The 13298-nt window shown below is 43.1% G+C and overlaps 1 protein-coding gene across 1 annotated transcript in view; it reads right to left on the bottom strand.

The window, feature by feature from the left end:
• Positions 1-13298, bottom strand: part of DNAH9 (dynein axonemal heavy chain 9) — a 325287-nt gene that overhangs the window by 15522 nt on the left and 296467 nt on the right. The window contains exon 67 of the mRNA XM_055307050.1: positions 11724-11906. Within this exon, the coding sequence (XP_055163025.1) occupies positions 11724-11906 (183 nt within the window). The remainder of the gene's footprint in view (positions 1-11723; positions 11907-13298) is intronic.

The raw sequence follows: 13298 nt of genomic DNA on the forward strand, positions 1-13298 counted from the left end.
TTGTCTTTTAACATGCTTTCCTCACTAAGCTTAATCGTTTCCAGCTTTTGATTTCAAGTGAGAGACATGTGACTCTTCTTTTCACTTGAACACTTAGGAGCCACTGTTGGGGTTATTCATTGCCTAATTTCAATATTGTGTCTCAGGGAAGAGGGTAGCCAATGAAGAGGGTAAGGGACAAAGGAATGGCCAGTCAATGGAACAGTCAGAACACATAAATATTTACCAATTACATTTGAAATATTGTGCGAATTACCAAAATGTGACACAGAGAAATGAAGTGAGCAAATGCTGTTGGAAAAAACGAGGCCTATAACTTGCTTGATGCAGGTTGCCACAATCTTTCTACTTGTAAAAAAAAAAAAATGCAATTATCTGCAAAGCTCAGTAGAGTGAAATGCCACAAAGTGAGGTACGCCTTTATTTAGTTTTCTTTTTGTGCTAGTCAAAGGGTTCTGGGTTTATTATTATTTTTTTTAAAGATTTATTTATTTGAGAGATGGCAAGCAAGGTGGGGAGGGACCGAAGGAGAAAGAATCTCCAGCAGACTCCTCACTGAGCAAGGAGCCTGGCATGGGGCTTGATCCCATGATCCTTGAGACCATGACCTGAGCTGAAATCAAGAATCAGATGCCCAACTGACTGAGCCGCCCTGGTACCTCTCGTTTTCTTTTTGGCACTTTTCTGTTAGCACATTCATGCTATCTCTTCACTGTTTCCAGTTTGCATAGCTCCTTATGAGAAATCTGCTCATTTCGTTCTTTGCTCCTTTGCGTATACCCCTCCCCTATTCCCGCCCCTCACCCCGCCTTCTTTACCCTTGAGTTTCACTAAGGGTGAAGGGTACCTTTACATAGTTTTCATTAGGTATATTCTGCATCGGCTTATTGAGCTTCTTGCGCCTATGGGTTTATAGTTTTTGTCAAACTTGCAAAACTGTGGCATTTCTTCAAGTGTTTTTTCCTGACCCTTGCCCTCGCCTCCATCCTCCTGGGACTCTAATTACATATATTAAATCACTAGATATTATCCCACAGGTCCCTGATGTGCTGTCTACTTTTTTCCAGTATTTTGCTTTTCCCCTCACTTTGGATAGTTTCTTTTGCTATGTTTTCATCAGCTGCAAATCTTCCAAACATCTCATTTTTCATTCAGGTATTCTATTTTCCATCTCTGCACGTTCCATTTATATTTTCCATTTGTCCTTCATCAGGTTTGTATTTTCTTCTGTCTCCTAAACATATACAGCAAACTTACGATCATGTCCTAACCTCCTTGTCTGTGAATTCCATCATCCCTGCCATTTCTGGCTCCTTTCCAATAGGATCCACTTTTCTCCTGGATATAGATCATATATATTCCTGCTTCTTTACATGCTTGTAATTTGCTTAGCTTATGTCAGACACTATGAATTTTACATTTTTGAGTGCTGGATTTTGGTCTATTCCTTTTAACAGTTCTGGAATTTTTTTTTCCTGCAGTTAATTTACTTGAAATTAGAGGATCTGTTGGAAGTTTGTGTTTCAGCTTTGCTACAGTGAGAGTACAGACCAGTTTTAGTCTGGGTTCAGTTTAGCCCTGCTACTAGGTTGATACTCTTCTGAGAATTCTCTTTGATATGTCCTGCTTTTTTAAAATTAAAAAAAATTTTATTTGTACTCCAGTTAGTGGGAACACAAACACAAATTCCCAGCTCTATGTGAGCTCTGAGATTGTTCTCTGTTCCTCATGGTTCCTTCTCAGCCTTGGATGGTTTTTTTCCTCACTCACATGTAGAGCAGTAGCCAGCCAGAGTCTCAAGGGGAACCCCTGTGCAGATGTTTGAGGCTTTTTGTCTGGGCGGCTCCCTGATGTAGGCACTCTGCTCTACAAACCCCGCTGCTTTGGCCTCCACAAGCTCTGCTCTGCACATCCTCAGTTCAGTAGAACTGTGGAGCTCTTTGCTGACCTGCAGCCCCGAAACTGCCTCCCCATAATAAGCTCGTACGATGAAGGGAGCAGCTCTCTCCTTCCCTTTCTATCAAGTATCACAGTTGTGTCCTGACACATTTTTTTAAAGATTTTATTTATTTATTGATGAGAGACACAGAGAGAGAGGCAGAGACACAGGGCAGAGGGAGAAGCAGGCTCCATGCAGGGAACTCAATGTGGGACTCAATCCTGGGTCTCCAGGATCACGCCTTGGGCTGAAGGCAGCGCTAAACCGCTGAGCCACCTAGGCTGCCCTGTCCTGACACATTTGTCCAGACCACTGGAATGTATGCCACCAATAGGGAGCCCCAGTATAAACCACGGACTGTGGGTGATTGTGATGAGATGGTATAGGCTCCTCAGTTGTAACAAATGAACCACTCTCGTAGGAGATGCGGATGGGGGGCAGGCTGTATGGGGGCTGGGAGTATGTGGGAAATTTCTGTACGTTCCTTTTGATTTTGCTATGAACCTAAAAACCACTCTAAAAAAATAAGATCTTAAAAAATATGTGATACTGAATTTTAAACACTATTTGGAAATCTGAAATCATTTTGATAGAGAAACATAAAATGTGTAACTTGGCTTTCTTAAAACTTTCTCACATCTGCTTATAATCTGATGTTAATTCTTTCTGACAATGCTTTTACATTTGCTGATTGAATGTGGAAGTGACAGAGCCTTCAAGAATGTACTGTCTCTGAGGTTTTGCCAGTTTGAGAGTGAAGAACAGTTTAGGAAAAGAGGAAACCATTCACCTTGTAGTTAGGTGTCTGACGTCAGTATTCCCATGACCTTTAGATGAAGTAGAAATGACTCACATTCATTGTAGGGGCTGAGAAGGAATGAAAGAGAGCCCCACCACAAATTCACTAAGTCAGAGTTGTGTCCCTTCTTAGGAGAAGAGGAAAGCATAGACTCTAGGACAGCATTTCCTGGAAGCTGTTCAGAAAACATCAGTTTCTTGGGGTGTTTCCAGATCAGTGGAGGCTGGGGTGGGCAGACAGGAAATTTCTGGCCATGCTCTGGGCAAGTGGGCCCTTCTTAAAGGTCCAGCTGTACTATCATACAGAAACCTGTTTACATTTGTTCAAGCCCAATCTTATCAAATTCCTCAGATTCATAGGCTGCAGTCCACACCTAAGGACTCTAACCCCCTGGAGGGCCAGGAACTTCCATTTGGAAAGGGTACCTCTGTTGGATCTGAAGCAGCTGGGTGCTCTGGGCTCACAGGCAGGCAACCAGCATTCAGTCCAGAGGGCATCAGCAACACCCACATCCTCCTCCTCGAGGGGCTGCAGGCTGCACCCTGTCCTGATGGTCAGTTCTTATCTGCTTTTTCTTCCCTATGAAGGTGGCCTTTGCAGCCAGCTTTCATCTGTCTGTAACACAGGAGGGGAGGTGATGGGGACGGTGGTGGGAATGATATGAGTTGCACCCCTCCCAGTCTGACTTCCAGACCAGGGGTGACCACAGCCCATCCAGCTAGGTGCTCTGACGGTGCATTGGAAGATGGAAGGCACATGGGGCAGGGCGGCTGCCTGTTGAGCGGTGACTGTAAGTCGTCAAGAGGGTCAAAGCAAGGCCCTGTCAGACCTGTGCTATTAAGTCAGAACACAATGGATCAGAGTAAAGAGTTGGAATGGTTAGTTCTCCAAATCAGCAAGCTGGACTTCAAGTGTGAGTATCCTTTACATATTTAGAAACAGAGTTTGTTAATTGCCACTGAAAGCCTAAGGGGGAAAAGAAAAGTCTGATGTCCTAAAACATTTGAATAATCAAAAACGATTCCCAGGGCACCTGGGTGACTCAGCTTAAATGTCTGACTTTGACTCAGGTCATGATCTTGGGGTCCTGGGATGGAGCAGCGGGGAGTCTGCTTGTCCCTGTTGTTCTGCCCCTCCCTCTGCTTGTGCTCTCTGTCTCTCTCTCAAATAAATGAAGAAAATCTTAAAAAAAAAAAAAAATCCCAGCCCTGCCCAGTGTGTAGGCTGGCCAATCGTTCCAACTAAGAGCACTAGCACTGCTCAAATGCGGTATAATGCAAGCTGCAAATGTGAGTAACGTGTGTAATTTTAAATTTTCTTGTAGCCCCCTATAAAAAATTAAAAAGATGAACTTGATTTTCATAATACATTTCCATTTAACTCAATATATCTAAAATGTCAGATATCTTAATATGTAGGTAATAGAAAAATTAATAGGATATTTTATGTTTTTGTCTTATATCATTGAAATATGGTGTTTATTTTTGCTGTTTCACAGAAATTTTTTCTTTTAATTCCTGTGTAGATAATATACAGTGTTATATAGTTTCAAGTGCACAATATTGTGATTCAACAATTCCATACATTACTCAGTGCTCATCACGACAGGTGCCCTCCTTCATCCTTTTCACCTATTTCACCCATTCCCCCCACTCTGGTCACCATCAGTTTGTTCTTTATAAGTTAAGGGTCTGGCTTTTTGTCTCTTTTTTTCTTAAATTCCACATATCAGTGAAATCATATGGTATTTGTCTTTCTCTGACTTATTTCACCTAGTATTATTCTCTAGTGGCATCTATGTTGTTGCATAGACAACAACAATGGCAAGATTTCATTCTGTTTTATGGCTGGATAATATTCCATTGTATGTATACACCACAAGTTCTTTATCTGTTCATCAGCTGATGGACACTGGGGCTGTTTCCATAATTGGCTGTTACAAAATGATACTGGTCTAAACATAGGGGTGCATATATCCTTTCAAATTAGTGTTCTGGTTTTCTTTGGGTAAATACTCACTACTATGATTACTGGATCATATAGCAGTTCTAGTTTAAATTTCTTGAGGCTCCTCCATACTGTTTCCACAGTGGCTGTACCAGTTTGCATTCCCACCAACAGTGTACGAGCGTTCCTTTTTCTCCGTGTCCTCGCCAACATCTGTTGTTGCTTGTGTTGTTGATTTTAGCCATTTTGATAGGTGTGAGGTGACCATCTTATTGTTTTGATTTGCATTTCCCTAATGGTAAGTGATGATGAACATCTTTTCATACGTCTGTTGGCTATCTGCATGTCTTCTTTGCAGAAATGTCTGTTCATGTCTCCTGCCCATTTTTAATTGGATTATTTAGATTTTGGGTGTTGAGTTGTATAAATTCTTTATATATTTTGGATACTAGCCTGTTATTGGATATGTCATTTGCAAATATCTTCTCCTATTCAGTATGCTGTCTTTTAGTTTTATTGTTTCCTACATTGTGCAGAAGAAGCTTTTTATTTTGATGAAGTCCTAATAGTTTATTTTTGCTTTTGTTTCCCTTGCCTCAGAAGACATATCTAGAAAGATGTTGTTATGGCTGATGTTCGAGATGTTATTGCCTGTGTTCTCTTCTAGGATTCTATGCTTTCAGGTCTCACATTTAGATCCTTAATCCATTTTGAGTTTATTTTTGTGTATTGTGTAAGAGAATGGTGAAAGAAAGTGATCCAGCTTCATTCTTTTGCATGGAGATATCCAGTTTTCCCAACACCATTCGTTGAAGAGACTTTTTCCCATAGTATAATTTTGGTTCTTTTGTTAAAGATTAATTGACCTTATAATGGTGGGTTTATTTCTGGGCTTTCTGTTCTGTTCTCTTGATCTATGTTTTTGTATTTTTTGCCAGTACCATACTGTCTTGATCACTACTGTTTTGTAGTATATCTTGAAATTTGGGATTGTGATACTTCCAGCTTTTTCATTTTCTAGTGATTCTTTCCATACAAATTTTAGGATTGTTTTAGTTCTGTGAAAATGCTGTTGGTATTTTGATAGGGATTGCATTAAATCTGTAAATGGCTTTGGATAATATGGACATATTAACAATATTCATCTTCCCAATCCATGAGCCATTTGTGTCATCTTCAATTTCTTTCATGAGTCTTTTATAGTTTTCAGAGTATAGGTCTTTCACCTCTTGGGTTAAGTTATTATCTTACTTTTCTAGGTATCTTACTATTTTTGTGCAATTGTAAATGGGATTGTTTTCTCAAATTCTCTGCTGTTTCATTATTAATATGTAGGAATGCAGTGTATTTCTGTGCACTGGTTTTATATCCTGTGACTTTACTGAATACATCATTTACTGAATTTATCAGTTCTAGTAGTTTTTTGGTGGAGTCTTTAGGGTTTTCTCTATATAGTATCACATTATCTGCAAATAGTGAACATTTTACTTCTCCTTTACCAATTTGGATGCCTTTTTAAAATTTTTGTCTGATTGCTGAGGTTAGGACTTCCAGTACTATGTTCAATAAAAGTGGTGAGTGAGCATTTTGTCATGTGCCTGATTCTAGGCGGAAAGCTGTCAGTTTTTCAGCATGGAGTATGTTAGCTCTGAGGTTTTCATATATGGCTTTTAGTATGTTGAGGTAGGTTTCCTGTAACTCTACTTGTGGAGAGTTTTTTTTTTTAATTGCAAATAGATGTTGTATTTTGTTGTGCTTTTCCTGCATTGGTTGAAATGATCATGTGGTCTTTATTCTTTCTCATATTTATGTGAGGTGTCATGTTGATTGATTTGTGAATATTGAACCACTCCTGCATCTCAGGAATAAAGCATGCTTGATTGTGGTAAATTATTTATTTACTATGTAGTTGGATTCAGTTTTCTAATATTTTGTTGAGAATTTTTGCATCTATGTTCATCAGAGATATTGGCCTATAGTTTTTTTTATGCAGTGTCTTAATAATCTGGTTTTGGTATCAGGGTAATGGCAGCCTCACAGAGTGAATTTGGAAGTTTTCCTCTCTCTTCTACTTTTTGGAATAGTTTGAGAAGAATAGGTATTAACTCTTCTCTACTGTTTGATAGAATTCACCTGTGAAACCATCTGGTCCTGCACTTTTGTTTTTTTAGGAATTTTTTGATTAGTGGTTCAACTTCATTGCTGGTAATTGGTCTATTCAAATTTTCTATTCCTGATTCAGTTTTGGGAGGTTATATGCTTCTAGGAATTTATCCATTACTTCTAGATTATCCAGTTTATTGGCATATAATTTTTTATAATCTTTAACAATCCTTTGTATTATTGAAATATTGGTTTTTACTTCTTTCATTTCTTTTTTTTAAAGATTTATTTATTTATTTATGATAGACACACACACACACAGAGAGAGAGAGAGAGAGAGAGAGAGAGAGAGAGAGAGAGAGGGGCAGAGACACAGGTAGAGGGAGAAGCAGGCTCCATGCCAGGAGCCCGATGCGGGACTTGATCCCGGGACTCCAGGATCGTGCCCTGGGCCAAGGGCAGGCGCCAAACCGCTGAGCCACCCAGGGATCCCTTCTCTTTCATTTCTGATTGACTTTGAGTCCTCTCTCTCTCTCTCTCTGAGAGTGTGTGCATGAATGGGTTGAGGAGAGGGGAATGGAGAGAATCTTAAGCAGGCTCCATGGCTAGCATGGAGCCTGATGTGGGGCTTGATTCCATGACTCTGAGATCATGACCTGAGCTGAAATCAAGAGTTGGATGCTCAACTGACTGAGTCACCCAGGCACCCCCTCGCTCTCTTTGTTTTTAGTAATTCTACTAAAGGTTTATCAGTTTTGTTGATCTTTTCAAATAACCAGCTCCTGGTTTTATTGATCTATTGTATTGGGTTTTGTTTTGTTTTAGTTTCTATTTCATTTATTTCTGCTCTAATCTTTATTTCCTTCCTTCTACTGGTTTCTTCTTTTTCTAGCTCCTTCATGTGTAAGGTTAGGTTGTTTGAGATGTTTCTTGCTTCTTGGCCTGTATTGCTATAAACTCCCCACTTTGAATTGCTTTTGCTGTATTCCAAAGATTGGTTTTTGTGTGTTGTTGTGTTTTCATTTTCATTTGTCTCCATGTATTTTTGTGACTTCCTCTTTGATTTCTCAGTTGATCAATTCCTTGTTTAATAGCACATTTAACCTCCATATGTTTATGTTCTTTCCAGATTTTTTCTTGTGATTGATTTCAGTTTCATAGTGTTGTAGTCAGAAAAGATGCATGCTTATGACTTCGATATTTTTGAATCTGTTGAGACTTGTTTTGTGGCCTAATATGTAACCTGTCCTGGAGAATGTTCCATGTGAACTTGAAAAGAATGTGCACTCTGCTGTTTTAGGATGGAATGTTCTGAACATATCTGTTAAATCCACCTGATCCAATGTGTCATTCAGAGCCACTGTTTCCTGGTTGACTATTCATTTGGATGGTCTGTCCATTGATGTACATAGTGTGTTAAAGGCCCCTACTATAGTTACTATTGATTACTCTTTTGTTATTAACTGTTTTACATATTTGGGTGTCCCCATGTTGGGTGCATAAATATTCACAATTGTTGGGGTGCCTGGGTGACTCAGTCCATTGAGCATCTGCCTTCGGCTCAGGTCATGGTCCTGGGGTCCTGAGATTGAGTCTCGCTTTGGGCTCTCTGCTCAGCAGGGAGTCTGCTTCTCCTCCTGCTCATGCTCTCTCTCTATCTCTCAAATAAATAAACAGAATCTTTAAAAAAATATTTACAATTGTTTTATCTTCTTGTTGGATTGTTCCTTTTATGAAGTGTCCTTCTTTGTCTCTTGTTACGGTTCATTTTAAAGTGTAATCTGTCCAATATAAGTATTGTTACCCCAGCTTTGTTTTCACATCCATTTTCAGGATAAATGCTTCTCCATACCTTCATTTTCAACCTCCATGCATCTTTAGGTCTGATATGAGTCTCTTGTATGCAGTGAATAGATGGGTCTTATTTTCTTACTCATCCTGTCACTCTGTGTCTTTTGAATGGAGGGTTTAAGTCCATTTACATTCAAAAAATCATTCATAGGTATGTGTGTATTTACTGCCATTTTGTTACTTGTTTTATGGTTATATTTCTTCTCTGTTCCTTTCTTCCTTGCTCTCTGACTGTAAGTGACTTTCTTTAGTGATATATTTGGATTCCTCTCTATTTTTGCATATGTATTACTGGGCTTTGACTTGTTACTGTTAGGTCGGTGTGCATCAGGCTATTGTGCATTTGGTTAGTGAGAGTCAGTACCTTTGAGCAGTCAGCTTGTGGTACTCAGAGGACCTGTCTTCACTGTGTAAGGCAAGGAGCCAGATGTCTTACTGTGGTGAATCTGTCTCTGTGGAAATGTGGTTGTGGCAAACCAACCTCTCTTCAGTGTCCATCCTGTCTTCCTCTACCACTTCTGTGTGCTTTGAGCTCCTACAAGTCTTTGGGCTTAGCATACCGTTCCTCTCAGTTCAGCTGGTTCTCTGTGGGTGGTAGCCTTATGGTTTCCCATGCAGCCAACTATGAACAGTTACACATAAAAGTTTATCATAAATGCTAAGGGTATTGACTTAATGATTTAAAAAGTTAGACATCTCCTAACTTTGGTGCCCCTCTGGACAGAGTGTGTGGGGGTCATGTGAGTTGCCCCCGTCCGCTCCTAGAACTTTAACATGGCTTTTTTTTTTTTTTTTTAACGTGGCTTTTAAGGAGAACCGGAGTCAGAATGGCCCCCTGCCCACTGCCATGGGAGCTGGTCAGCAGAGCCAGCCACCCTGTCCCAGAAGCGGGCAGTTGCTGACCCCTGTCCCTCCCCTGCCAGGCCGTCCCCTCTGCTCATTCCTCTCCTGTCTCTCTCCCTCCCCTGAACTCTGCTACCAACCTCTGCACACTCCTTTTCCCATCCTGTTCTTCCACCTACTTGTCTTAACCTCTGCTTCACAAACGACCTGTGGTCAGAATCACTTGGCTGCTGCTTAAAAATAACTGTTTCCAGGTCCCAGCGGTGGATCAGGGACATGTGCTGGGAGTCCCCCCAGGAGTCCGATGAGCAGGCCTGTTTGGGGAGGGACCTATCCTAAAGAGACTGGGTGTAGACGGCACCATTTCAAAATGCCTCTTCTCCAGCTCCCAGGGGGACTGGGAGAAAAAGGCCTCCTACAGCTATCCTGACTGCTCGTGGGTGCCGTCCCCTCACCAGCTGTTGAAGCTCACCACATCACGCTCGCTCACCCGAGTGGACCTTCTGCTCCAGCCAGAGCAGGGTCAGGGTGCCTCTGCCGGCGCCTCGGGAAGATCCTTCTCCTTGTCCCCACCTGCTGTAATCCCACCCTTCCTCCATGGCCAGTCCATGCCGCTTCTCCTCCGGGGCCACTTGTTCCTTCCTTTCTCTTCCTGCATCTCCCTGCTGGCCTCTTATCATGCTCTGCCCACGTGCTCGCTCTTCTGACACTGTCATGGTGGAGGTCACCAGAACGTCGCCTGCACCCTCCAGCATGGCTGCTCAGACCCACCCATTTAGTACATCGGTCAGCTGTGCCTGAACTAGACCGAGAGCAAAGAGGAAGCTCCTTGCCCACCCCCTTCGTCTTCATCCGGGCATGCTCTGTGATGCGTGACACCCGAGGACAGCCTCGGCTCTTGGAAGAAAAAATGAGTGAATCAGAAGCCAGATGGTAACAGGCTGCACCAAAGAGCACAGACTTGATAAGCTAAGGTTGCAGCAAACCTCCTTGAGGTCACTGCCAGTAGAGACCATGCCTCTGGGATGGAGCCATGTGACCCGCAGACTCCTCCTTTACATGTGAGATGGTCCTGTGGCATTTTGTATTTCATTTGATTACAAGCTGGTACATAATTTGGAAACATTTCCATGTACTGTCTTCAACATCACTTCTGTTTGTCCTTCCTCCTTACTTCATCTATACTGGGGGGAGGACATTAATAGATTTAAAAAAATGCCTACCAACATAGGTTTTGCAGTCTGTTTTGTAGTTTCTGGACCTCGGGGCCTGGCTGGGCTTTCTGTGCCAGCTCCAAAAACTGGCCTCTCCCCTTCCCTCTGTCTGGGGCCACAGTTGTGTTAAGGAACGTGCCCATGTCAGTGGATGATGGTCCCCTTCAGCTCGTGAAAGGCAGCGGGATCTCCCGTTTACCTGTCACTGGAGGCGTGGTGATACCACTGCTTCTCCACGAGGGTCTGGGCCAGGCACCTAACATAATTACCTCCTGGTCTTTAAGGTTCACTCATCCAAGGAACTGGTGGTTGAAACAGGCTCCTTCATTGCTCAAGAGCAACGCAGTGTCTGTGCAGGATCTTGGACCTTTCCTACAACCCTGATGTAAGAGATTAAAATCCTTTCCCCTGCTAGGGTGGTGATAATTATCAGCTACTACTTTGGGGTGTTTACTGTATGCTAGGGATCGCTGTAAACATACTATGTACATTATCTGACTTAATCCTTTGCCCATGCCTGATGAAGTAGGACTGTCATCCCTGTTTTACAGGTGAAGAAACAGAGACACTGAGACGTAAGCCACTTTAAGGCCACACAGCGAGGAAGTGCAGAGGCTGGCTGGTGACCCTGGGGGGTGTCCAGTTCTAGAACCTGAACTGCATCCAGCATTCTTTTGCCCCCACCCTCCCCACAAAAGCAACTTATGTCAGTAGAAGACACCAGGCTGTCACAATGATACTCTTGCTTGTTCCTCAGAGTACGGTGTCCTCAGGCAGTGTGCATATGCCGACCCGCCATTCTAGCATATTCTAACTTCAGTACAGCTTCTGACTTTATAGAACCTTGGGTCTTAGCCTCCCCACAGCCCAGCCAGACTCTGGTTTCTAGGAGTGACACCTTCTGGAGCATCCAGATTGCTGTAGGACAGCTGCCCAGCTCCCGAGTCCCTGGAAGCCCCCCTCCCCCAGGGGGTCCAGCCGTGTCCTCTGGCAGTGCCGCTTCCCACCCAGACCTCACACACCTCACCTTTAAGCCAAGATCCAGCTCTCTCAGTGAGCGCTGGATCTCCCTGGTGAGGATGTTCATCCGTTCACACTCCTGGAAGGCAACGACAATGTAGGGGGTGCGTTCCTCCACTTTGGCCATCAGCTCTGCCATGTTGAACTCATCTGTCACGCGCTCCAGGATTTCTTCCAGGAGAGCCTTGACCTGCCCCACAACAGGAAACACAGGGTTAAGAAAGGTTTCTGACTCTCCAGGATTCCATTCCCCTGTGATATGGTGATAAAGAGGCCAGTCATCCAACCCCTGGCCATACTCTTGCCTACTTGCTTAGGTCAGCTGGGTCAGGGCTTGAGCACCACCCACAGGATGGCCTCTCCAGAGGGGTGACCAGCTTAAAAAGAGAACATAGGTGTCTTCTCGAGAATCAGGAGTTGGGAAAATCCAGAGGCCGACCCAGTTAGCTGCGCAGATGAAACTGGAAAGGCATAGGATAGCCTAGGATGGTCATTTGGGACCATATGAACCTGAAGTGATGAGCAGTAGTGATGAATAAGTATGTGTGTGTGTGCGTGTGTGTATATATATTCCATGAGGCTGCACTGCAGTTTCTGTCCTTGGGTCCTGGAACAAGCATCCCCATCTATCATGGAAGCCTCCTCCCAGCTCCATGATTCCTTTTACTGCACAAACTATCAGCTAATTAGACCAGGGGAGCTAGGACCACCAGGGTGTCTTGCCTGGAAAATTGGAACTGAAGCCCTGAGATCCTGGGTTATTTAGGGGCAAGTACTTGGAGGCTGAGTCTGCCATTTTGAAGCAAATGAGTAAGCCCGGGAGGTCCGTCAGCAGAGAAAGAAAAATGGAGCAAGTGCAGACATAATAGAACATGTGGCCAGCATGGAGGGGGGTGGCCCCTCCTGGATCATGAAAGCTTGGGCTCCAGGAGGACCTGATGGGATGGTTGTTTTTCTGCTCATCATCTCCTATAACAGGCCCCCATCTCCACTTGTCTCCACTCCCTTCCCCATTGTTTTGGGGTACAGTCATGGGGCCCAATCCTCCCATGAGCAGAGTAGGCCAACAAGATCATCATTCCCAGGAGCACTAAAATTTGAATCTCAAGCCTGATTCAGGGACAGAAAGTGGCTGGAGCTACTGATGGAAGTGCCCTGAAAGGACATTCTTCTTTCTCCCTTGGATCCTAGAGCCCCTGGGATTTCTCCATCCTTTCTTAGGTTAATTCCTTTGACACAGTGGGCTATTTCTTGCCTATTTCAGCTAAATTAGTCTCTTGCTTGCAACCAAAACCCTTGGCTGAGTTAATACAGTTGTGATGTGTTATCCACATGAGTGTAAGCAAGTCATCTAGGCCTCAATTTTTTTATCTATAAAACTTTCCAAGAGCGTCTTTCTCCACCTGCCCCCCCCCCCCAACTCCCAGGGCTGTTGCAAAGACCAAATCAAGTGAGCTGATGGATGTGGTGGCATCTGAAAGCTATACAGAGCTACAGAAGGGATTATTAATATTCACTTTGCCTTGTATTGTTAACACACAGTACACTCTCCAGGAAAAAGGCTGATGTCTGAAAAAGGAAA

Source organism: Nyctereutes procyonoides, unplaced genomic scaffold, assembly GCF_905146905.1.
Source record: "Nyctereutes procyonoides isolate TBG_1078 unplaced genomic scaffold, NYPRO_anot_genome, whole genome shotgun sequence".
Classification (NCBI taxonomy): Eukaryota; Metazoa; Chordata; class Mammalia; order Carnivora; family Canidae; genus Nyctereutes; species Nyctereutes procyonoides.